This window comes from Branchiostoma floridae, chromosome 5 (assembly GCF_000003815.2).
Source record: "Branchiostoma floridae strain S238N-H82 chromosome 5, Bfl_VNyyK, whole genome shotgun sequence".
NCBI lineage: Eukaryota > Metazoa > Chordata > Leptocardii > Amphioxiformes > Branchiostomatidae > Branchiostoma > Branchiostoma floridae.
The window spans coordinates 28,327,302-28,352,727 of record NC_049983.1 but is presented as its reverse complement, the minus strand read 5'-3'; the positions used below and the strand labels follow the sequence as shown (position 1 = coordinate 28,352,727).

The 25,426-nt window shown below is 44.6% G+C and overlaps 5 protein-coding genes across 5 annotated transcripts in view; 3 read left to right on the top strand and 2 right to left on the bottom strand.

Annotated features, from left to right (window-relative positions):
* LOC118416894 (neuronal pentraxin receptor-like) overlaps positions 1-25,426 on the top strand; it is a 626,618-nt gene that overhangs the window by 92,069 nt on the left and 509,123 nt on the right. The window lies entirely within an intron of this gene.
* The window catches only part of LOC118416887 (uromodulin-like 1), a 388,377-nt gene that overhangs the window by 123,667 nt on the left and 239,284 nt on the right, over positions 1-25,426 (top strand). The gene's annotated exons all lie outside the window — the stretch shown is intronic.
* LOC118416885 (creatine kinase, flagellar-like) overlaps positions 1-25,426 on the top strand; it is a 778,750-nt gene that overhangs the window by 711,756 nt on the left and 41,568 nt on the right.
* On the bottom strand, positions 583-5,082 carry LOC118416895 (EKC/KEOPS complex subunit Tprkb-like). The gene is made up of 5 exons (XM_035822180.1): positions 4,927-5,082; positions 3,645-3,803; positions 2,810-2,932; positions 1,897-2,073; positions 583-1,037 (listed from the first exon to the last, which is right to left on the bottom strand). The coding sequence occupies exons 2-5, from the start codon at positions 3,783-3,785 to the stop codon at positions 951-953; spliced, it is 528 nt and encodes a 175-aa protein (XP_035678073.1). The 5' UTR covers positions 3,786-3,803; positions 4,927-5,082; the 3' UTR covers positions 583-950.
* LOC118416886 (cytosolic 10-formyltetrahydrofolate dehydrogenase-like) overlaps positions 11,541-25,426 on the bottom strand; it is a 29,899-nt gene continuing 16,013 nt past the window's right edge. The window contains 20 exon segments of the mRNA XM_035822163.1: positions 11,541-12,818; positions 13,158-13,357; positions 13,758-13,863; positions 14,508-14,599; positions 14,910-14,983; positions 15,668-15,766; positions 16,325-16,424; positions 17,111-17,204; positions 17,489-17,576; positions 17,862-17,967; positions 18,149-18,219; positions 18,494-18,644; positions 19,431-19,558; positions 19,930-20,049; positions 20,659-20,806; positions 20,938-21,026; positions 21,489-21,617; positions 21,998-22,132; positions 22,583-22,672; positions 23,333-23,437. Of these exon segments, the coding sequence (XP_035678056.1) occupies positions 12,757-12,818; positions 13,158-13,357; positions 13,758-13,863; positions 14,508-14,599; positions 14,910-14,983; positions 15,668-15,766; positions 16,325-16,424; positions 17,111-17,204; positions 17,489-17,576; positions 17,862-17,967; positions 18,149-18,219; positions 18,494-18,644; positions 19,431-19,558; positions 19,930-20,049; positions 20,659-20,806; positions 20,938-21,026; positions 21,489-21,617; positions 21,998-22,132; positions 22,583-22,672; positions 23,333-23,437 (2,187 nt within the window). The 3' untranslated portion in view covers positions 11,541-12,756.

Sequence of the window (25,426 nt, the reverse complement as noted above, 5' to 3'; positions counted from 1 at the left end):
AAGGGAGAAAACGCCTCTTTGACAATTTGACCCCCAAAGTTAAGTGATATTCATCGTTTGGTCCATTTGGCTGCATAATCTATCTTAGATCAGATAAATATCCACAGAAAAAAATTGTTGAGCTTGATTCATCACGGTATTAAAACTAGACTGAAAAAGCATCACTACAAAAGGTAAACACTAGTGAATAAGGGTCACTGCACACTGAATGAACACACAAGTGTTATTGATGTTATCTGACAACCCAGATGACCTTTGTGCAGAGACACCGGTTGTCTGTCAGGTGCAATTTGTTCACTGATGCCCTCTGGCGAACCTCTGTGGTGGTAGCGCAGACTCAGGTCTCGAAGCACAACTGGCTGGGGGACATGGTGCCTATATATTCCAGCTTACACAGGTACAGTTGGTCACAGGAAATCCGTTTCTACTCACTAGCGAATTCTTTCTTGGTATATCTTGGTTAGATGATTCCGATGACAATGACAACAGTGACTTGGGGGGGGGGGATGTTAATGGGAGCTGATTTTAGAGCAGATTGTTTTCTCTTTGAGAGTAACTTCACGTTTTGGAACTTGCAGGCCGTCTGTTTGTTCCTTTTTTATTGTTTAGTTAACCAACGACGTTGAGAGCATGTCGCCTAGTGGCATTCTTCAAAGCCCCCTGGGGGGAGAACCCCGAACATTAACGTTAACAAAACCAAATTAACTTCAATCGTGTCGACACTTTGGACGAGAAAATCCCAACGAAAGATCAGGTAAACAAAACAGAAGTTATATTTCCAAACAAAGATCTGAGTTACCAGGTTCCAATTCGGTGTCTACCTTCAATATGTATAGAATCTTAAGTTCCCATCCAGCTCCTTGAGTTGCTCCTTAAGTCCGGCTATCCAGTGTCTTGAGTTGCTCCTTTAGTCCGGCTATCCTGCGTCTTGAGTAGCTCCTTAAGTTCAGCTATCCTGCGTCTTTCGTCGCCATCCTGCAGACCACCACCTCCTCAAGCCGACCCACGCTCCGCTCTGACTCAGAAATCTTGTACAGCTGAAAAACAATTACAGAGGTTAGAATTATTACAAAAACAAGGCAGTCAGAGGCAGAAAACCCTGCAGTATCCATTTAATCTTCATACCTGCTTTTCTTGTCCATGGGCCATAATTGCTCTTAAAAATCTCTTATTTGCAAAATCAGGAGGTTTTGGAATCGTTTAGTACAGTATTGAACAAATTATGCTAATACAAAACAAAAGACAGACATCAAGTGGGAGTGCGTACTGTTCCTTGAGGTTTGCATGGAGAAAGTTAAAGGCGGTAGGCTATTGATTTTTTGTTGAAATCAGTATTACATTGTCGTATTGAAAATAAAAACCTCAGCTACTAACATATTCTCTATGAACTGAAACAGTGTGTACTCGTTCAACAGAGATTCCCGAGAATCAAAAATCGTAACACTAAAATAAACTGTGTACTCGGTCCACTGAACGATTCCCGAGAATCGTACATTAACACACACTGTGTCTTGGTCCAATGAAAGATTCACGAGAATAGTACACTTTCACACAGTGTGTACTCGATTCACAGAAAGATTCCAGACAACTGAAAGCTTCCCGAGAATCGCACACTGTCGATTCCAAAGAATCATCAATACCAAGGGATGCCGAAATCCCCCCGAGAGCCGAACACAGATTTCCAAACGCGGTGGTGGCGTTAGGAACAAGTATTAGCTAAGTATACAAAATGCCATTTCAAAAGCCTTTGTTTTCTGCAAAATGCTGCACTGAAATTAAATGTTGATACTGTTTATCATCTATAGGTTACTTATTAGCCATATGAAATTCCTTAGGATATTATAATGACTTAATCTAACCTCCTCAACATCTGCTTGGAGACTTATCCAAAAGTACCTTGATTATTTGTTGCTCATCCCTGATGTCCTTGAGGCTCTCAAGGGGGATACGGGTACCCTGGATGATGCCGGAGACCTGCTGCAGCTGCTCACCTTGAAGGTCGTTCAGAAGGACCACAAGGACGTCCTGACTTTCCGCGTCCTGAACTCCGAACTTCTGGTACGCAGCAAGGATCTGCATGGGGAAAAAGGAAACACTTTTCTTTTATAAAACATTCAGAAACAGCAAGGAGGGTCTGCATGGGGAGAAAGGAAACACTTTTCTGAAAACATTCAGATGCTGCAGCGAGAAGGGTCTGCATGGGGACTATGGAATACTTGTACCATGACTATATTCACATGAAGGAGTGAGTTGTCTGTGTATCTCCACTAACCTGTATGCCGCAGTGGCAAGTTTGAAACAGCAATTTGCAGACAGTTCTATTTTAGACTCATGTGAGGACAAAAACATTAGTATAGCCCCCATATTTACTAGACAGGCCATCATGTTACATAACTCACTCATCAGAAGAAAGCTTACAGATAGCAAGCCCAGCAAACATCTACAGAACAAACCTAGCTAGGGCTGGGTACCGGTACAGAAAATTCAGGTACAGGTACTGTTCAGGTCCAAAGGATCAGGTCCGGACCGGTACAATAAGAAAAAACGGTTTTGTACCAGTATATCATACCGGTACCCAGCCCTACACCTAACCATGACTTAAAACCATAAGCTATAAATTATAATTGTGACTACTTTCATCATTGCACAACAATGAAAAGTTTGTTACTTGTATCTTTAGTTGTGGTTGCTAAAATCATTTATCTTGGAAGAAATTATATGTTAGACTAGTAAGTGTAATTCTATTAATTAACGACTTGACATTTAGGATTTTTAACAAACTGCGGACACCACACCAAGTGCCACTCACATTGTTGCCAGGCGACAGGTTAAACAGGATCTCCCCAAACACAGTTTTAGTTTTCTTCTTGTCCAGTTTGTCCAGATGGACGGCTTTGTTCACTGCAACCAGGACTTGGAAAGGATCACAAACCTGTAAAAATAAAAACCACACCTCTATAGATAAAGAGTATATATATAAACATATTCTATGTATATGAACACAGGTGCATTGTTCTAGGCCAGGGAAATTCTCCAAGCTCTCTTCACTCACTCACTCACTTCATCGAGCTCTTCCTGGTAAAATCCCAACCTGATCAGAGACCCTGTATCACAACTAAGTGGGACCTCAAGTTAGATCACAGAAAAGGGCATTTTTATAATAGGAGATAGCTTGCTGATTGCTCAATGAGGGCCTGTATACATCCCAGGGTGGGGGTACGGGTGGGGAATTGTCAACAATGCTTTACTGTAAATTCAGTACAGGCAGTCCAACTGTCACACTAACTTCTGGAAGCAAATTATGCAAAATCATGTGTCTATCTCACTTACAAATTACAGAGAAGAAAAAGCTTTTGCTACGAATTGTAACAGCAAAAGAGCTCATTGCCCTTTTATGGACGAGTTGTCAACAGTATTTTTTTGGAGTATCGCTCATGTTCAACTTCACCCAGACAATCAGGTCCAGATTCAGGTCCGGACCTGATCGGCCTCTGAACCTGAACCTGACCTGGATTTTCTGTACCCACCCCTAGTGTCACCATCAACCCTGCATCTCCTCACTTTATGCTAATAATATTGTCTTTAATTGATAACTCCAGTTCACCTTTATCCGTAACATCCGATAACTACGATTGTAACATTACCATCTGTGCGTTGATGACGGCAGCCGCTATCGTCCCGTCCATGATTTTCCTTCTGACCTCTGACCCATTGGTGACCCCCGAGAACAGTGCCATGCTGACCGTCGTGTCCGGGTAAAGGTCGAGGGTCGTGCTGACCTCCATGGTGTGACCTGTGACCTGCTGTGGAGAGGTCATAGGACCATGTCAGCCCAAGGAGGTTATGGTTAGCCCAAAGCAATTCGTAAATACTAGTAGAATGATTATTGCAACTGGACAGTCCAATTAGTAAAATCAAGGACCGTCTGGGCTTAGAGAGATCTTCTTGGTAACAACACAAACGGCATCAAACAAGACTGCAAAATGAAAATAGTAGGCTCTGAGGAAACCTTGAATCTCTTAGATCAGATCAGATCAGATTAGATCAGATCAGATCAGGCACCTGGGACGACTGGGCCCCTGAACAATCAGGACAACTCGGCACCCAGCGCAGGTCAACTCGGCACCTTAGTTTTGGACATGTCCAAGCAACAAAATTACCCCTAGATGGTACGTATCTATAGATGTGAAAGAACGGTGGACATGTTCTTCAATTGGACTTTATGTCCACGAACAGGACCAGAAGCGTCACTCAAAAATTACACTCAAAATACGAGTAAGCTTTATTTGAAATACAAATGTATAACGTTACAGAAACAGAGCATATTCACAAAGACTAAGAAGCTTAGTGTATGCTTCATAATGTCAAGTAGTTTTTAGCCAACTAGTACATGTAATCCAGTAGTCTCTGAGCCAACTCGGGTGAACTGACGGCCGGGGCCGACAAGGTCACAGTGGTTCCGCTCAGAGCGCACCCAAGTTTGCCGACGCTATGAAAATATCTGCCTAGCAAAGTGAAAATTATAGTCATGAGATCGACTAGAGCTCCAAGATCGTTAAAAGTGTTTTCCGAGCCCAAATTACACAAATGATGTACTGAGTATATGTGGTGCCAACAAGTCCTAAACTAAGGAACGAGTTGTCCTGGGCTAGGTGCCGAGTCGTCCTGATTGACTGGGGACGAGTTGTCCCAGGTGCCGAGTTGTCCTGATACCAAATAGTAGGCTCTGAGGAAACCTTATAGTCACTTCCTGAAACTGTGATCGTCGTTTACACAGGAATTTGCATGCAAGCAAAAGGGTTTACAGAAACAAAGACGTTTCTTTGTTACAGTAACGTTCAGGTAACAACATGTCACACTAAACTCTGTCGTAAACCCTGGTACAAGGCCATGTTCGGACGTAACGTTACCATAAAAATCTGTCACCTGCAAAAGATCGCTGAACCTCGTGGTGACCTTTCCCCTCTAACCCCAGGTCACCCCTCCCAAGATGGCGGCTGTGCGGACGTTTGCGGCGGTTCTGTCTGTGTTTGTGGTTGTTTCTGTTGTTATCTCCGCCCGGATTCACCGCGCCCAGCCCGAACCCTACATGGACGAGATCTTCCACATCCCGCAGGCGCAGAAATACTGTCAGGGGAAGTTCACGGAGGTCAGAACAGTTACTTTTCTGTCGTGCTACGCACCGCTACAGTAACCGGTACAAACCGATCTTTGACCGGCATGTGGGGATATAGCGTCATGCTTGGCGTTTCTGTTGACCGGTAAACAACAAACAAACAAACAAACAAATTAGAAAAAACATGAGCACATGCATTTTTGAGACCAGCTGTTGGTTTTCCGATGTTTGGTAGATTGTGTCACTGTAACAGTGGTGTTCAAGGACTGCTAAACCGAAGACGCCTAACGGCTTAAGCCTTTATGGCCGAACGGTTTGCATGTTCGATTTGTGATCCGGCTGCCCGGGTTTGGCGCGGGTTCGAATCCCGGGAGTCGGGGTGTTGTTTCTTTCTGTTCTTACTCGCCCCTCGAATTTCTACAATGGTTCCCACGCCGGCCCTGTGAGTAACAGGCTAGTATGTGCCACACAGGGATGTCGATCTCGGAGATTCGAGGACGAATCTTGAAAAGAAAAGGGGGAGTAGTGTAACAGTGGTGTTCAAGGACTGCTAAACCGAAGACGCCTAACGGCTTAAGCCTTTATGGCCGAACGGTTTGCACGTTCGATTTGTGATCCGGCTGCCCGGGTTTGGCGCGGGTTCGAATCCCGGGAGTTGGGGTGTTGTTTCTTTCTGTTCTTACTCGCCCCTCTGGTTGTTTCACTGGTTCCCACGCCGGCCCTGTGATTAACAGGCTAGTATGTGCCACACAGGGATGTCGATCTCGGAGATTCGAGGACGAATCTTGAAAAAGAAAAGGGGGAGTAGTGTAACAGTGGTGTTCAAGGACTGCTAAACCGAAGACGCCTAATGGCTTAAGCCTTTATGGCCGAACGGTTTGCACGTTCGATTTGTGATCCGGCTGCCCGGGTTCGGCGCGGGTTCGAATCCCGGGAGTCGGGGTGTTGTTTCTTTCTGTTCTTACTCGCCCCTCTGGTTGTTTCATCACCACTGTGATTGTGTACATGTCCTAGTACTCGTCTATATCTGTTCTCAATACATATTGTATTTATATCCTTGCTTATTAATAGAAACCTGCCCGGAAATACGCAGGTTGTTAAGGCGGGTGTGTTTACTGAGATTCCCCTTCTGTTGGGGAAACTCGTATATTGTCGACAACTTGATAGTCAAAAGTGAAAACGTTGACAAATAACCAGGTAGGAGTAGTGGTAGTTATAATCTTTTCGCCGGGTTTCAGGAAAAAGTGGGCTTGGCTAGTGGGGTGGGCTAGCTCAGCAGGCTACACTTTCAGGGCCCAAAGGCTATGCATGGGGGTTTGACTTGTTATAAATTTCCTTGAGAAAACTGGGTTGATTGCAAATAGCAGTGATTGGGCTGGAGAAAAGGCAACAGCTGATCGTATTGCTGCTGGGGGCTCACCTATTGACCAGGTGTGTTGATGTTTACAGTGTTTGTTTGTTTGTTTGTTTCCAGTGGGACCCCATGATCACCACGTTACCAGGTCTGTACCTCTCGTCCGTTGGGCTGCTGAAACCCGCCGTGCTGGTTGCCGGGGTGGAGGTGGGCGTGGCCTGCTCAACGCTGTTGCTACGGGCGACGAACGTTCTGTTCGCAGTGGGGAACGTGTACCTGCTGTGGGCTCTGCTCAGGAAGATACATGGGGAGGTGAGCTGCTTGTTTGTTTGCTTGTTTGCTGAAAAGTAGAGATACATGTATGATGTACCTAATGGTGCACTTCTTCAGGTACCAGAACTAATCAGTCAGGTCTGAAAGTTTGGGAAAACATCTGCAGACAGTGGTCAACTGATTGATTGATTGATGTGTTCCGTACAGATGACCGACTGCTTGCTGAGGTGAGGTGTTTGTTTGTTTGCTGAATGTGTTTGTTTGCTGAAAAGCAGATATACATGTACCTAATGGTTCACTTCCTCAGGTACCAGAACTAATCACTGTTAGTTCTGAAAGTTTGGGAAAACATCTGCAGACAGTGGTCAACTCATTGATTGAATGATTGATTGATAGATTAATCGATTCATAAATTGATGTGTTCTGTACAGATGACCAACCGCTCGCTGTAGTGATGACACTGAACCAGGATTATTGATGACACACATGATTACCTGCTGACCAGTGTGTTATGCCGAAGGGCAGTTATACCGGCTCTGATACAGATTGATTGATTGGTTAATTGATTTTTTGATTGATTAATCTGTCCCCTCCAGATGGCAGACCCCCTGCTGTAGTGTTGGAATGTAGTGACACTTCTGGTTGATTTATTGGATGGTTAATGGAATAATTGATTGATTATTAATTGATTGATTGATCCATCCCCTCCAGACGGCTGACCCCCTGCTGCAGTGCCTGAACGCGGTGACGCTGGCCAGCCTGCCGGTTCTCTACTTCTTCAGCTTCCTGTACTACACCGACCCCGGGTCAACCTTCTTCACGCTCTTCATGTACCTGCACTGTTGCCATGGGAACCACGTCCTGGCTGCCATGATGGGCTGCGTGGCGGTGATGTTCCGCCAGACGAACGTGGTGCAGAGACTGTTCCAGCGGCACACGGCCGTGAAGTTCGCCCTGCTGCCCGCGTACCTGTACTTCGGCTGGAGCATGTTCCACCGGCTGGGCGAGACCAGGTCTGGAAATGCACACTATAGTTAACTTTTGTGTATGTGTCTGTGTGTGTAACTTATTCCATAGGCTGGGCGAGACCAGGTCTGGAAATGCACACAGATGTTTTACAATGTGTGTGTATGTATGGAAAATGCGTGTGTGTGTATTATGTAACTATCTTATAAGCTGGGTGAGAACATTATGATTTAAAATAGGGGTCAGGTGTTCGAAGTGCCTTGAGCATGTTAAGATGGCAAGGGCAAGGCACATTGCTTTTAATAACACCATTATTTTTTTATTGTTTGATATAAAGTGTGATGAAAAGTCCATTCAGCCAGTTGGCTACCATTGTTGGATTTTCAGTCTTTTCAATAAATTCTTCCCACCCCCCAGGTCCCCGCTCTGGCAGCTGGTGTTCCTCGTGTGTCTGCTGGTCTCCACGGTTCCGCAGAAGCTGCTGGAGTTTCGCTACTTCATCGTGCCGTACCTTTTGTACCGGCTGCATGTCCGCGTCACGTGTTACTACCGGCTGCTGGCGGAGCTGGTCCTCTACACGGCCGTCAACGCCGTCACAGTCTACCTGTTCGTGGCAAGGCCTTTTCTCTGGCCTGACAGCTCTGAACTGCAGCATTTTATGTGGTGATCATGTGGTGATCATGTGTCTATCATGTGGTGATCATGTGATGATCATGTGGTGATCATCTGGTGATCATGTGTCTATCATGTGGTGATCATGTGGTTATCATATGATGATCATATGGTGATCATTTGATGATCATGGATCTACCAGGTGCTACCCCCCTCCCTCCTAAAGTTTTAAGACAAGCAGCCAATGAGATCAGAGGGAGGTTTCACTTGACACTTTGTAAGAATCATACCTCGCAAAGCTCAGTCATACAGTAGACACATACTGGGACACTTTTCTATTGTGATTCCAATGTGTTACTGAAGGATACACATGTGAAACCTAATGGAAAACATAGCTAATGTCCATGACCAATAGCTCCACCCACAGACACACAAGGACCTGCCAGCCTGCTGTCTGCTATGTCTCCTCCTAGGAGTGATTGATTACCATGAAACTCATGAGAAACACATTGGAATCACAGTCTCTAATTGACCATAAGGAAAGCTTTCGGATATATATCCTCCAAAGAAAACATTAGGAACCCTCTGACTAGGTAAAAAAGGGAAGACACACACTGGGAGTATCTCCTCCTGCAGGGTGTGTTTCCCCAGAGTTTCTACTATTGACCTGCTGTCACCCCCATATTAAACCCATACTGTAGGTTGCAGCTGGGCCCCTTCTACACACTGTCAGGTTTTAAGATAATTTAAGACAATCAGCCAACGATATCAGAAAAAGCTCCTCACAGGACAATTTAGTACTTCTTGTAGTAATGATAATGTAGTCACATAGCCTAGGCTGTAGGGGCAGTGGGTTGTTATCAACTGTGTCTGGGGCACAATGATGGGAGGTTGAGCCCAACCCCCTCCTCTCGGTCTTTTACCTCTCCAACCAAAGTCAGGCATCCTTTTTTAGGTGCCTTCTCAAGGGCACAGTCAAGGCCTTTCCAAGGGCACAAGATTGGTAGCATGACGGGATTTGAACCCTGGACCTCTGAGTTCTGGGCCACCCTGCAGCCATACCTCACGACCGGTAATCATAAAGATGATGTAGACTCAGACTTTCTGAAACTTAAGCAACCAGCAGAGCACAAATCTTCACCCTCCCTCAAAGACAGGGAGTCTCACAGATTTTTGTTGATTCAGAAACTCAATGCCGTACCTGGCAGCTATTGTGACTTATGTATGTGAACAACTGAATGTGGAAGTTGAAACTGCTGTGGAAGATATTTTGTGTATATCTGATCAGTTTCTTTTATTGACTTATCATAAATAACTTTATTTCTTGATGTTTTAAGCAGCTTGTTTGTGATCTGTGTGACCTTCAAGGTGCTATCTACCTGGAGACCTCTTTTCTTAGAGGTCAAGGGTAGAAATTTTGCAGTGATTCTCTTAAAGGTCTATAAATGTTGCATGATCCTTGATGTCTTCCAAAAATGTATGTAAAATATAATTATATTAATATAATGATGAATTTCGACAGGTTTAAGAATATATATTTCAGAATGAATTGAGATTATTGAAGTGAGACGATCCTTGTGCCTGATGAATGATTGAATTTAGATGATACAGAAATCAGTGTATAGTTCTGCTTCCATGTGCGGTGAGGACTAGAAATCAAACAAGGGCTGATTTCTGACATAAGTAACAATTTCACACTGATGCAAGACCGATACATGTGGAGTAGGGCTGGGTACCGGTACAGAAAATTCAGGTCCAGGTACGGTTCAGGTCCAAAGGATCAGGTCCAGGTCCGGACCTGAACCTGGACCTGATGCAGTATGACTCATACCAATGGTCCATTTCACTACAAAGAAATCTGTTTGGTGGAGTATTAGACTTACACTGGCGTTCTAAAATCCTTCAACGCTAACTGCACCTGTACGATTGACGGGACAACTTGGTAGAAATGACTATAAACTCTACTCTACTTCACTCTTGTTATTTTCTTCCACCTGCAAGCGTCAAAACGTGTGAATGCCTGATAAAATAATCTGTTAATTTTCTAATCAGTCCAACATCCGGTCCACCTAATTTTTTCAGGTCCGGTTTTTCTGGACCGGTCCAATAAGAAAAACCGGTTTTGTACCGGTACGCTGTACTGATACCCAGCCCTAATGTGGAGGAAACATGCCATTAAAGTAGCCACAAAAGTTAAGGAATTACTTTCATCTTCATACGAGTTTTAGTGTTGCGGTGGCAAGGAAGATTCCTGTTTATATTTTGGTGCCTGAATATTCTCATGTATGAAGTTGATTCTTTGAATTTTTGGTGCCTCAAATGATGTCAAGTGACGAGTTTTATATAATTTTAAATCATGATAAAAATGTTCTCTGGTTCATACTAGAGAAATTAAACTGAAGTGCTGTCGGTTTGTTGTTGCAGCTGGAATGATGAAATAAAGAAGTGAAGATAACTCCTCCCAGTTTCCGTTGTCGCAGTTTTATATCCTACCTTCTTTTCCCAAAAGCTGCCCGGCTGGGCCCTGGTTTAGAACACTGTTGTCTTTTGTTAGGAAAAAAGCAATCTTTGAATGTGCCATATCTAACTAACTTATTACACAGTACACTCACCTTGTTTTCATATGTGCGGGTAGTTTGTATGGTGGGTGGGTGTTAAGTTTTTTTTGGGGGGTAACTTTCAATGTGGGCATAGGTTTTCAAACACACATATAACGTTAATCAGAAATAATCTGTATATCACCAGCACAATAGCCCGCGTAACCGCTCTCGGGCTTCGCCGGCTATCCTCAAGTGTTCTTTTAAACTATCCAGTTTAGATCCAGCTATCCTGCATTAGAGAACCAGGCCCTCCTGCAAGTGCAGACATTCCTGGAGGTCTGCTGCCGAGGTTTGGCCGACGTTTCACTTCCAAACCGGGACCAGGCCGGGATGTTTCGGAGACAAAAAATAGAAATGTATCCATAAATATATACACAAATAACACCTATGACTTTTCTCTCTACATCTTGTGTGTAATTTGGTGTATTTTATATCATACTTTTTGTTCCCAAAAGCTGCCGGGCCGGGCCCCGGTTTGGAAATGTGACGTAGGCCTTAGGCTTAGGCGGGACTCGAGAACTAGAATAGGTTGGATGGTAGTGTCCTATCCTGAGAGTGTGAAACCCTTTCTTTCCCTCGTCTGCTCTGAACACAAAGTGATGATTCCATCCAGGCAGAATGGGACAAAGATCATCTTTTATTCATAAGAGGACATGATAATTTTTCAAACAGCAAATAAAATTTCACTGAACAAGAAGGCTCAGATTTGAAAGCAGATCTGACATGAGATAAAGACAACAGTGGAACAAATGTTTATTTGTACTGCTCAGTGTTCTGCTTAGACAGTTCAACTACAGTTAAGGTACAGATACAGTCTTTGACCCAATCTTCAAGGAGCTACCACACGTGAAGTTTGAATTTTCAACTCAAGACGTGTTAAGCAGAGATATGTCAGTTAGTTTGACATCGATGAAAAGTCCTCTATAAGCTTTATAAACTCTATTAACACACTTTTCATGAATGAAATTGCTGAGATTGTAGAGTGCCAAGTTGGTTGCAGTTTAAGTTAATCAGAAAGATCCTAAATTAACAAAATAATATGATCAAAGACATGTACATAAAAGAACCATTGTGATTCAAAATGTACACAATTTTTACCATAGATATCTACACAGACAACTTCATAGAAAGTTTTCTGCATAAATCTGTGACAGCTTTAACACAACAAGCACTGGTTACACAGGATTTTCTCTGATTATTGCAGAAATATTATTATATTTTCACAACATTTACTAACTCTAAAACTCAAACTATTTTTTTTACTCTAAAACTAGAACTATTTTTGGAGTTGACACAGACATTTGAGTAATTACTACAGATGGCACATAATTTGGAGGCCTCTCCTCACTAAACCCACATATTTCAGTGGAAGTCATTTATTATCAACATCTCTTGGATATTAGATACCATAATGTTTATACAGTTGCACAGGGACTAGTCTAGGCCAACTGTCATGAGTCTACAGATCTGAGGCGGCCGTTTCATACACAAACGGGGATATGTGATGCTTCTGTGTGGAGAAATCTCATTGGTGCTAAACAACATCATGGTAGAGTCTAACTGTCTCCCAACACCTCTAACCTTTGACCCCTTGCATAGATCATGCATCCCTAAGGTCATGTGACTACAGCAGGTGGGTCAGTCAGTCTGAAGGCGGCTCAACTCTTATTCAGTGTGATATAATTTGTGTTGGGAGGATCGTTAACTCTACCATGATGTGTAAGTGGTGTTTGTCTGTCCAGGCTATATGTAAAGGTCAGGACCATTGAACCCTTCCAGTCCATAGGCCAGGACCTTTGACCCCTCCCAGCCCACAGGTCAGGACCTTTGACCCCTCACAGCCAGTACTCCACAGTGACAGCCTTGGTTCTGGTGTACTCGTGCAGCGCCTCCTGGCCTGTAGGAGAGGAACAGCACCCTTGTTACCATCAGCAACATTTATCATTCAAAATACTTTAAACAGAAGAAGGGCAAAAAAACTGGTTTCCAGCTCCTCTGTGGTGCCCAAACAGTATAGACTATAAGGGATAAAGGAGATGAGATTTTCAACACAGACACTGTTTACATCCAGTCTGTCTGGAAAGTCATATTCTCAATGACGCAGTCAATATCTGCGACTGTGTGTACTTGGATGTACAACCAAGGTTTACATCCAACTTGAAGGGAAGGGATAAATGTTATGTACCAAGACACTTGTTAGGTCTGTGTTTATTAGTAAGAATGTTCTAAGACTTACCAAGATCCTTGCCGAACCCTGACTGCTTGAAGCCTCCGAAGGGCGCGGCGACGTCCGTCTTGTTGTAGGTGTTGACGAAGACTGTCCCGGCCTGCAGGTTGTCGGCCACGTACAGCGCCTTGTTGATGTCCTTGGTGAACACGCCGGACGCCAGGCCGAACTCCGTGTTGTTGGCGCTCTTCAGCATCCCGTCAATGTCTCTGTGGAGGATACAGACGGGTTAGGGGCCGGTTTGTGGTCTGGTTAGGGACCGGTTCATGGACTGGTTCGGGGCCGGTTGATGGTCTGTGGACTGGTTATTGCAGGCTCGTTAGAGCCAACTGTGCCCAGCAGTAAAGAAACTCACTTCTTTGCAAACTTTTAGAACAGCGTGTCCTCGTAGGCTGTAAGCTTTGGTGCTGCACAATTGTGTTGGAATTCATACTTTGTAACTAGTAAGATTTTCTGACACTGGCCACCAAGACCAGGTACAGATATGCATTTTCTGTCAAAACTTCGTGTTTTGATAAAGATTAAATGATTCACTGATGCACCCCTGCTAACCCGTTCTTGAACTTACTGACTAATTGAAGGATTTATTAACTGATTGACCCTGCTCACCCGTCCTTGAACTTGCTGATGATCATGACGGGTCCGAACGACTCCTCCTCGGCAATCCACATGTCGTCTGTCACGTCTGTGAACACCGTGGGGTGCAGGAACAGGCCTGAGTAAACAAACAGGAAGCATAAACAACAACAATATAGGAAGCATAAACAACAAACATGAGCCATACACAAAAAGCTCTAACTGTGTATCCCTAATGCTCAGACATACAATGAAACTGTGCATGACTTGTCATCATGACATCCTTCCTGTCTACAACATGGGAGCAGAGCCAAACCAGGCACCCAACTCTGCACGTATCCTATTACACCAGTTCTGCCTTACATCCTGACGAGGGCGGCCAACTGGGAACACACACCAGAACAAACAATCTTGTCATATTTACAAGTCACTTTTCATACTGCTTAATTCTGCCTTGTTCAAAGCAGGTTGTCCTGTGACACCTCCCTCTTACCTGTTCTGTTCACAAACGTACACACGCATACACACCAACACTCACCACACACACACACACACACACTCAAACACATCCACGCACACATTCACACACACACACACACACACACACACTCACACCACACACACACACACACATCCACGCACACATTCACACACCAACATACACACACACACACACACACAAACACACAGTCACACATACACAAAACACAAATGCACACACAAAACACACACACACACAAAACAAACACACACACACAGACACCAACACACAACAACCCCTACCTGGTCTGTCGACCCTGGTGCCCCCGTACACCAGCTTGGCTCCCTGCTCCACTCCAACCTTGCAATACTCCAGGAGGGAGTTAAAGTGAGCGCTGAAATAAACAAACAAACAAACAAACATTGGTCGTACATACACAAATCATAAACAAAAATCAACAATCCTACTGTACAGTAACATTATTTTAGTTTTTAGTTCAGGTGGGCTCAGGATGCACAGCTTCAATTTTGGGTGCACGAAGGTGCACTTGCACCCAGTATTTCGAGCCCTGAGTATGATAAACAGAGTTGCACCGATGATAATAAACTCCCCACTGTAAGTTTGGGGGAACACAATCTACATTTGGGTAACAACAGAAATATACCATCTGTACTATACAGGACAGGAGAGGTGAGTGATCTTACAGGTGGTTCTGAGGTCCGTGATCCACAGATCTGTCCAGCGGATCTCCGATCTTCATCTTCTTTATCTCCTCCACCTGCGGGGCAAGGAACAGCAAAAATTAAACATTGTCAAATGACTTGATGATAGCTATCTGTCAATCATCTCTCAGTCATCGGGATTCTGTGGTGTCTGTTTTCAAGACAAGACAAACACAACAACTACAGACAAGTAGAAATCTCGCTACATCCAATGTGCAAATTCCAGTTGTTGTATCTGTTTGTAAATATAACATTCTTGTCCAAGGTTTCCAGTAAAGTAGTGATGTGAATTATGATATATATCTAAACAAACAAGCGTATGCACCACCCTAGTGATGAACAGCCGGCTGGACACGATGTAGTTCTCTCCAAACAAACAAACAAACAAGCATACGTACTACCCTGGTGACGAACTCGTCATGGATGGATTCCTCCACGAACAGCCGGCCGGACGCGATGCAGTTCTCTGAACAAACAAACAAACAAACGAACAAACAAGCGTACGTACCACCCTGGTGACGAACTCGTCATGGATGGATTCCTCTACGAACAGACGACCGGACGCGATGCAGTTCTCTCCAAACAAACAAACAAACAAACAAACAAACAAACAAACAAGCGTACGTACCACCCTGGTGACGAACTCGTCATGGATGGACTCCTCTACGAACAGCCGCCCGGATGCGATGCAGTTCTCTCCAAACAAACAAACAAACAAACAAACAAACAAGCTTACGTACCACCCTGGTGACGAACTCGTCATGGATGGACTCCTCCACAAACAGCCGCCCGGAAGCGATGCAGTTCTCTCCTTTGTTGAAGAAACATCCGCTCAGACTCTGCAGGAGACAGAAGAACACGGTCGCAGGATGACAACAGACTCTACATAAATAGGTGGGTAAAGGTGGGCCTATGCCTTTCTATTCTAAGGCCGTGGGGGGCAGTGGGTTGTTATCTACTGAATTTGGGGCATGGAATTGAAAGGTGGAGCCCAACCCTCTCTTCTCACAGTGACTGTTTTAGCGGCCTAGACTCTGTAGGACAGAGGGAGAAACAAGTTCTCGGGACAGACAGCTGACTGCATGTCCAACAAAGTTGATATGATTTCCAACACAAAAATTGAGCTTCAGATCTTAAGAATCTTTCCTAGAAGAGACAAGACTTGGACCGTCAGAACTTTGGGTAGGTCCAACTTTTTGGTAAGTCCATTTTTTGTGTTGCAAATAACAGTGAAGTTAACCCGATCATGATTCGTAAAGTAAAGAGGATACTGAGACTAGTAATATACAGTTAGTTGGTTTCAGACGATACTTCAGGCTAGATACATGGTCTGGGTAAAAAAAGATACAAAAGGGTGATTGATTGATTGATTGATTGTATGATCTATTGATTGATACCTGTCTGACGGCCCTGTCCAGGTCACAGTCATTGAAGATGACGAGGGGAGACTTTCCGCCCAGCTCGAGAGACACTCTCTTCAGGTTACTGACAGCACAACTGTTACGGATAGAAACAGTACCATCAACTGTTACAGTAGTGACAGACCCAAATCAGGATGTCCTTAGATAAGTGGAGTCTGAAGTGTGTTTGACAAAGTTCAGACGTGTGCACATGTGTAGTTACATGTAACACAGTATAATAACAGTGTTTATATGTAACCCACATGTCTGTGCAGCAGTTGTGTGAGTCTGAAGGGTGTTAAATACAGCAGTTAACATTGTTTATCGCCTCATCATGATGTCCTTGCTCACAGGTGTGGAGCCTGTGTGTCTGTGTACATATGTGTATGTGTGTGCTTATGTGTGTGTATCTGTGTGCCTCAGTGTACATATGTGTATGTGTGTGCTTACATGTATGTGTGTGTATCTGTGTGCCTGTGTACACGTGTGTGCTTATGTGTGTGTATCTGTGTGCCTGTGTGTGTGTTTGTGTGTGTGTGGTGTCTGTATCTGTGTGGTGTGTCTGTGTGTGTATGTTGGGGAGGGGGGGGGGTGGTGTATGTGGGGGGGTGGTGGTGTATGTGGTGTGTGTGCGTTGTTGCCTCACCTCCTCATGATATCCTTGCCCACAGGTGTGAAGCCTCTGTGTGTGTGTGTGTGTGTGCGTGTCATAGTGTATATGGTGTGTGTGTGTGTATGTTTGTATATATGTGTGTGGTGTGCCTGTGTGTGTTTGTCCCTCACCTCCTCATGATGTCCTTGCCCACAGGAGTGGACCCCGTGAAGCCGACTTTCCTCACGTCGGGGTGATCCAAGATGGCCTGCCCCACCTGGGAACCTGCCAACAACAACACAGTTACCATGGTTACTTAGTCAACAACAACAACCATCTGGTTACCTGTTTAAGATCAACTGTAACCATAGTAATCTAGTCAACAACAACAGCCATAGTTCACTGAAACCATGGTAATCTAGTCAACAACAACAACAATTACCTGACAACAGAACCTGAAATAACTGTGATCTAGTAAACATGCCAGACCCCCAAAGTACAGTACCCCCTGGAACCCCCTACACTACAGACCCCCTGTAGTACCCCCCTGTAGTACCCCCTGTACTGACCTGCCCCAGGTAGGATGTTGATAACACCAGGAGGGAACCCAGCCTTCACAGCCAGCTCAGCAAACTTCAGGGCCGTCAGAGGCGTCACCTGTAACAGATACATGTAAAGGCAGATCAGAGCTGGGACCATCGGGAGTGGCAGAACTGGTTTCACTACTTATAGAATTCCAGTAGTCAGGCTACTGTACAAAACGGCTTTGTACATCTTCTACATTAACGTCATCAGCAGATGCACGCACGCATGCATACACACACACACACACACACACATGCACACACACACACACGCAAGCACACACACACAGTGAGCTACACACGCACACACACACACACACATTTGCACACTAGGTACACACACACACAAACCCCATACCTGTGCAGGTTTGAGCACGATCGTGTTCCCCGGCGTGAGCGCAGCGCCCATCTTCCACGCTAACATCATCAGCGGATAGTTCCACGGGACGATCAGACCAACAACACTGCGGGGGAGACGGAGGGTTTTGTTTATTAATATTAGATCAGCACAGATTTATGGGAAAACAGAACTGACATCACCACGTGAGCCACATGATTGACTCATCAAAAATAACCTTAGCCCAGTTTACTGACGTAACAATACTCAAACAGATGACCCAAATACGTGTTTGAGTGCTTGCTTACCCGACAGGCTCGCGTTTGGTGTAGGTGAGGTTGTGGTTGGGTCGGGCTTGGTTGATGGGGATGGTCGTGCCCTGGGGACAAACAGTAAACAACACAACAAACAAACAGTAAACATCACAATAAACAAACAATAAACGTCATTTTCATTGGTTACCAGATAAGGCTACGGAATTCGAGGATAAGGAATTAAGATGCATCAGAATCAGGAGAGTAAACTAGTTAAGCTGGTATACAACCAAAAGGTACAAGTCCAATACCTGTCAATGAATACCTGTCACCTATATAAATGACTTTGTGTATCTTATTGAAATGTGAGAGAATCAGAAGAACTGAACCGGTTCCCACCATGATCTTGTCGCACCAGCCAGCGTAGTAGCGGAAGGTGTCGATGGACATCCCCACGTGAGTCTTCAGTGCCAGCGTGTACACAGCGCCCGAGTCGATGGCCTCGAGTGTAGCCAGCTCCTCTTTGTGCTCGTCCATCAAGTCTGCCAACCTACAGGGCAACATTAACTTATTAACTCATCATTAACTATCATTAACTATCATTAACTCATGCATAGCGCCGGAGTCGATGGCCTCGAGCGTAGCCAGCTCCTCTTTGTGCTCGTCCATCAAGTCTGCCAACCTACGGGACAACATTAACTTATTAACTCATCATTAACTATCATTAACTCATCATTAACTAATGCACAGCGCCCGAGTCGATGGCTTCCAGGGTCGCCAGCTCTTCTTTGCGCTCATCCATCAAGTCTGCCAACCTACAGGGCAACATTAACTTATTAACTCATCATTAACTAATCAATAACTATCATTAACTCATACACCGCGCCGGAGTCGATGGCCTCGAGCGTAGCCAGCTCTTCTTTGTGCTCGTCCATCAGGTCTGCCAACCTGCAGGACAACATTAACTCATCACTATCATTAACCATCATTAACTAATGCACAGTGCCTGGGTAACTGGCTTTAAGCATAGCCAACTCCTCTTTGTGTTCTTCCATCAGGTCAGCCAACATGCAGGACTGGTACTTAGTTATGAACTTATCATTTACTAATCATTAACTTGTTTAACATCAATAACTAATTAACTATTATTACCAAATAACCATAAGTCTCATCAAAAATCATTAATCACCCTTGTCTCATTGATCATAATCAGCCCCCCAAAACACCTTTGCTCCACAAGCCATCATTAACCTACTGTCATTACGCAAGGTCATGTGACGTTAGAGCTGTCCTGTGCATGAGGTTAAAGCTCAAGGTTGAAGGGTTATGTGCTGACCTGTACATGAGCTTGCCCCTGTCCCTTGGGTTCATCTTGCCCCACGGCCCGTCCTCGAACGCCTCCTTCGCGGCCTTCACGGCCGTGTTCACGTCATCCTTCGTTCCTTTCGACACCTTGCAGATCACCTGGGGTGAAGGGTCATGTCAGGGTCAGGTGGATCAATTTATGTAATCTGGAATTGTCATAGGTAGAGTTTTCATCTTGCATTCAGTAGGTTGTGAGTTTGATTCTGGTCTAAGACTTAGGAAATAGCCCATGCTACTTTCTCTGCATAGCACTAAGCATGAAAGAGTACATGTGTTGAACACACACCACTGCCAGTGGACTAGCCCCCTGCTGTAGTGATTGTCATGGGAGAAACAAACAGTGAACCACGGCTTAAAGCCTGTCCTGTGCACTACAACCTCTCTAGTACTAGCAGTAACAAGGAAGTGTGTAACAGTAGCTGGGTTTCGAACTCACGACCTGCAACTGGTTTTTTCGTGGCAAGACTTACGGATTCGTCTGTGGGGTTGATGGTGTCGAAGGTCGCTCCGTTGGACGCGTCGACAAACTCGTTGTTGATGAACAGCTGATTGGGGAACTCCAGCTTCAAGTTGTTCACGTGCATCTCAATCTGTGAAAACAGCACAGAAACAGCATGTAAACAGCATGATGTTAACAGCACGTAAACAACAGGAACGTGCATCTCAATCTGTCAAAACAGCACGTAAACAACACGTAAACAACAGGAACGTGCATCTCAATCTGTGAAACAGGACAAAAACAGCACGTAAACAACAGGAACGTGCATCTCAATCTGTCAAAACAGCACGTAAACAACACGTAAACAACAGGAACGTGCATCTCAATCTGTTAAAACAGCACAGAAACAGCACGTAAACAACAGGAATGGCATCTCAATCTGTACATGGAGAAACAGCATTTTAACAACAGAAACTAGTGCATCTGGATCTGCACATAGAAAAATAACAGCATAGAAAATGCAAGTAAATAACATTTAGATCTGCATGTTAAAAAAAACATCACAGAAACAGCATGTAAACAACAGAAATCAGTGCATCTAGATCTGCACATAGAAAAAGACTAGTGCAGTTAAGAAACAGCAAATAGCAGATAACAGACAAAACAGCTTATAGGGAAAACGTGCATCTTAATAATCTAAATGTGGAGAAAAACGCATAAAAACAAGATAAAAAGAAGCGAAAGACACTGATGTACTCACAGCGTCGTACTCAAACTCGTCCGGCTCGTCCAGGCCGCGTGCCTTGCGGACCACCATCTGCATGAAGTCGTGGAAGGTTGTGTTCATGTAGACGTCTTCGTTCTGCAGACTCACGTCCGAGCAGCGCTGCAGTACCTCCTCCACCAGCCTGGGGGAGCACATGCACTGTCATGTCAGTCTTACAGTCTTGTGGTGGGAAAAGGGCAGCCAATAACGGACTGCAGTATATCTGATGGCCATTACAGGACACAAGAATGAGGATAAGATGAAGGCGCTGACCTGACCACGTCCATGGAGCCGGCTCCGGCCTTGAAGAAGTCAGTTTCTCCCTGGATCTCTGCTATGGACAGGATTCCCTTCCACACATCCTGAAAATATCAGAGAACAATAGTCACACTTCTATAACAGAGAATGCTAATAAAACATCATTCCCTTCCACACAACCTGCAGTTTATACAAGACTTCATAACATCAGCTGAAAGTTGTACAATTTCAGCTTTGTTCCAACACAAAGGAAAAACTCACTATTAATTTTTCATTCAAACACCAGATAGAGTCAGTAAAATATTAAAATAATTTAAAAGAAAACAAACATTTGTCTACCATATTGATTTCTGACCGTCAAGACCACACAAAAAGAGACGTTGAGATTGACCTCTGATGACCTTCCGACTTTTCAGCGACAACATGACCTTTACAAACTTGTGCTGTTCAGAGATAGACACTACACAGCTTGACCTTGACTGACTGAGCTGTCAAGTTTGACTGAGAGTTCAAGGTCATTTAGCTTGACCTTGAATGACCTTGAACTGTGTTTGACCTTGACTGACCTTGAGCTGTCCCTCCAGATCCTTCTCCTCGGCTGTCAGCTCCAGCGTGGCGCCGCCGGCGTCCGCCTTCCCGAACATCTTCGCTGGGATCATGGAGCCGTCCGCAAACTGGAGGTTCTTCACATTCAGCTGTAAACAACAGGTGTAAACAACAAGGGTAAACAACAGGTGTAAACAACGGTGTAAACAATAGGTGTAAACAACAGGACTGGTGTAAACAACATGTACACAGAATCTGACAACAACAAAGTTTACGTCAACAACAGGTGTAAAGAAACACACGTAAACACTTATATGCAACAGAATCTGATGAAATGAATTTGTGAAAACAACACAGCTGGCAACAAACTGTTCATGATCTATGGTAAACCTGCAAAATACTGGATAAAGGGACTCAAAATGATGCTTCTTCCCGCCCATGGACCTTACACCAAAAACAACACTTATAGTTTGGTTTATAACAACACTACAATAACAATGATTCACATGTAAAACACAGTCAGTCGTACCATCTTGCCGTCGTTCCCCGTGAAGATCATGCCGCCCTTGTGCACGATGGCGGGTTTGCTCGCGCCGGGAACTTCAACCTCCGTCCCCTCCGGAACCTCCTTCTTGAACATCTTGGAGCCGTACAGCGTGACTTGCTGGGGTCAGAGGGCAACAGAGCGGTCAGTCAGTACAATACCATAGCAGTAAAGTAAAAACACAGTAAAACAACAGTACAATTATAGCAGTACAGCTAAGTTGTAACTGAGAGCCCATACCAGACTTGGTGGTGTACAGTTACGCTGTTAGAAGAAGAAATTAAACTCATTTTAAAAACGTTTTGATTTAAAGAAGTCAAGTTTCAGCACGGTATCTTACGTCTTTTTCAGAGCTAAATTTTTGTCTTTATCAGGCATCTTCAATATAAGAATTACCAGACGAGTACTTTATGATCAGGTATGTCGGACCTGTACCAAATGGATTTTAGAGGTACAGTCACAGTTGATAGCCCCAATTAGAACAGACTTTCACGGCGTCAAATCTTCCCACTCTGATATCTAAACCTACAGTTTTTCCCTGTGTCTGCATCAAACACAGACTGTCCTCACCTCCCCGTTGATGGTTGTCCAGGCGCCCGGCAGCTTGTCGTTCCCTCGGATAAAGTTATGGAGGGCCTCGCCGGTCTGGTCCCAGTTGATCTGGAACACAGCAGAGAAGGGTTAAACATGACACAACATGTAGTACACAATCGCACACCACGGCACAGGAGGGTTAAACGAGCCCCACATAAGCCTCGCCGGTTTGGTCCCAGTTAAACTGTAACACGAGAGAAGGGTTAAACATGTGTCTTACACACCAACACAGCACAAAAGGGTTAAAATTAATCACACATCAGATGGCAAGGCTGGTCCCTATCTATCTGTAACACAGCAAAAAAGGGTTAAACATACATGAATTACAAGGGGAAGGGTGAACATCATAGTTAGCCTGGTTCCAGGACTCTCATTTATGGAAAGGTGAAACCAGTTTTTATCAATTAAAGGTCACCTCTAGAACCTTACATGGTCTTTGTGAAGATAAAACAATCACCTTGTCACTGGAGAATCTCAACTTAAGTTAACTCAAACAACAAAAGACCACAAGTAATCGAAGTCCTCACAAAGCTCTGACAAAACTGCTCCAGATGACATTGCAACACTAACGCATCTGATATTTAGAGCTATTCCAGTGAAGATTTCTGCAAAACGTTCCTGGCTGTTTTGGAAGAACCACGGCTCTATAATAACAATTAATCAACTACACAGCACAGATGGTAACAACAACACGAGTCCAACTCACAAACAAACAAACAAACAAACCTGCACAGACTCCTTCTTCTTCAGCATGGGTTCGTACGTGGCTCCGTCCTCTGACTGGGGAATCCTCGGCGCTTTCCCGTCAGCGATCAGCTGTACCGCTTCCGCCTGCAGAAAACATGGCACATTAACTTTAACTGTTAGAAGTACACCCGGTAACTCCCACATGGAGAAATCAGGGCTCGATAGTCTTGCCATAGGTCCACTTAAACTACAAACCTGGGGGCACAGAAGAGTTTTGGGTGCACAACTAAGAATATTACATAAGTCAAACCTGCCCGAGCGACCACCTCTTCTCAGCGACCACCTGGCCATTTTGACCGCTTTTTCTCGGTCCCGATTTTTTTTCCTATTGACGTAAGCATTAAGCATCCTTTTCTCAACAACCACCTGGCCAACACGACCGCGACCGGCCCAAATTGGGCCCCTTAACGACCGCATCATTTTCAAAATTGAGGTTTTCAACGATTTTTGATGATAACTAGCGCGATTTTGTGCCGAAATCGACCAGTTTGCGTCGGATTTTGACTGCCATTACGATGTTATGTTTAGAATAAAGATTGCGGCGATCAATGGGTGGGTCAATGGGGCAGTCTACTGTAATATGGGAGGAAATTTCTAAGAAAGATCTGTGTAGCTCATACCTTTTAAAGAAAGATCTGTGTGAGTGCTTTTGTCCAACTGTACTGTACATTCACCCTTGGGTAAGTACGCTATTGGGACGTACCGGGCATAGAATTCGAAAGGTGCACCGTAGTTATTCCAGATACGGCAATCAAGAACACAGCGACGCATAAATGCTTGTATGGTAACTGACAGCATCAAAGTTCCCTTGCTGTCTAAAACGTTAGTGTACAAATATTATATTGTACCGTATAAAAAAGCTGGGGTTAAATTTACAATTTACAGTGTGCGTGTTGTATTTAACATTAAATACCTCGCTTCTTTGCGTGCATGCAGTGTGCTTGCTATTTGCCATTATTCACAACGGAAACCGTTATACTTTGCATAGGGCATGCGTTTTGAGTTGATACTCTTCTCAGCGACCACCTGTCCAAATCGACCGTTTTTGTCCGGTCCCCCGGGTGGTCGTCTTGGGCAGGTTTGACTGATGTTCGCAAAGATGTGAGTGAGTGAGTGAAAGAGTGCGTGGATGAATGACAGTACCCACCATAGCCTTGATGCCCTCCGGATACAGAAACTTGTTGTACAGAGTGAGTGAGTGAGTGAGTGAGTGAGTGAGTGGATGGATAAGTGTACCCACCATAGCCTTGATGCCCTCCGGGTACAGGAACTTGTTGTACAGTGTGAGTGAGTGAGTGAGTGAGCGGATGGATAAGTGTACCCACCATAGCCTTGATACCCTCGGGGTACAGGAACTTGTTGTACAGTGTGAGTGAGTGAGTGAGTGAGCCGATGGATAAGTGTACCCACCATAGCACCTTGATTCTTTCGTGGTAGAGGGACCTTGTTGTATCAGAGTGAGTGAGTGAGTGAGTGAGTGGATGGATAAGTGTATGCACCATAGCCTTCATGGACTCGGGCTACAGGCACTTGTTGTACGATTTGAGTGAGTGAGTGAGTGAGCGGATGGATAAGTGTACCCACCATAGCCTTGATACCCTCGGGGTAGAGGAACTTATTGTACATAGTGAGTGAGTGAGTGAGTGAGTGGATGGATAAGTGTATCCACCATAGCTTTGATGCCCTCGGGATACAGGAACTTATTGTACAGAGTGAGTGAGTGAGTGAGTGGATAGATGGATAAGTGTACCCACCATAGCCTTGATGCCCTCTGGATACAGAAACTTATTATACAGAGTGAGTGAGTGAGTGAGTGAGTGAGTGAGTGAGTGAGTGAGTGAGTGAGTGAGTGAGTGAGTGAGTGAGTGAGTGAGTGAGTGAGTGAGTGAGTGACAGTACCCACCATAGCCTTGATGCCCTCGGGGTACAGAAACTTGTTATACAGACGTGAGTGAGTGAGTGAGTGAGTGAGTGAGTGAGTGAGTGAGTGAGTGAGTGAGTGAGTGAGTGAGTGAGTGAGTGAGTGACAGTACCCACCATAGCCTTGATACCCTCGGGGTACAGGAACTTGTT

What these genes read in the sequence shown, in the direction of transcription:
- LOC118416895 (XM_035822180.1), bottom strand. Translation starts at nt 3,785, where the DNA reads ATGGAGGTCAGCACGACCCTCGACCTTTACCCGGACACGACGGTCAGC. An exon ending in CCGTCATCAACGCACAGATG is followed by an intron (nt 2,933 to 3,644) that starts GTAATGTTACAA and finishes TTATTTTTACAG; the next exon opens with GTTTGTGATCCTTTCCAAGT. An exon ending in ATGAGCAACAAATAATCAAG is followed by an intron (nt 1,038 to 1,896) that starts GTACTTTTGGAT and finishes ATTGTTTTTCAG; the next exon opens with CTGTACAAGATTTCTGAGTC.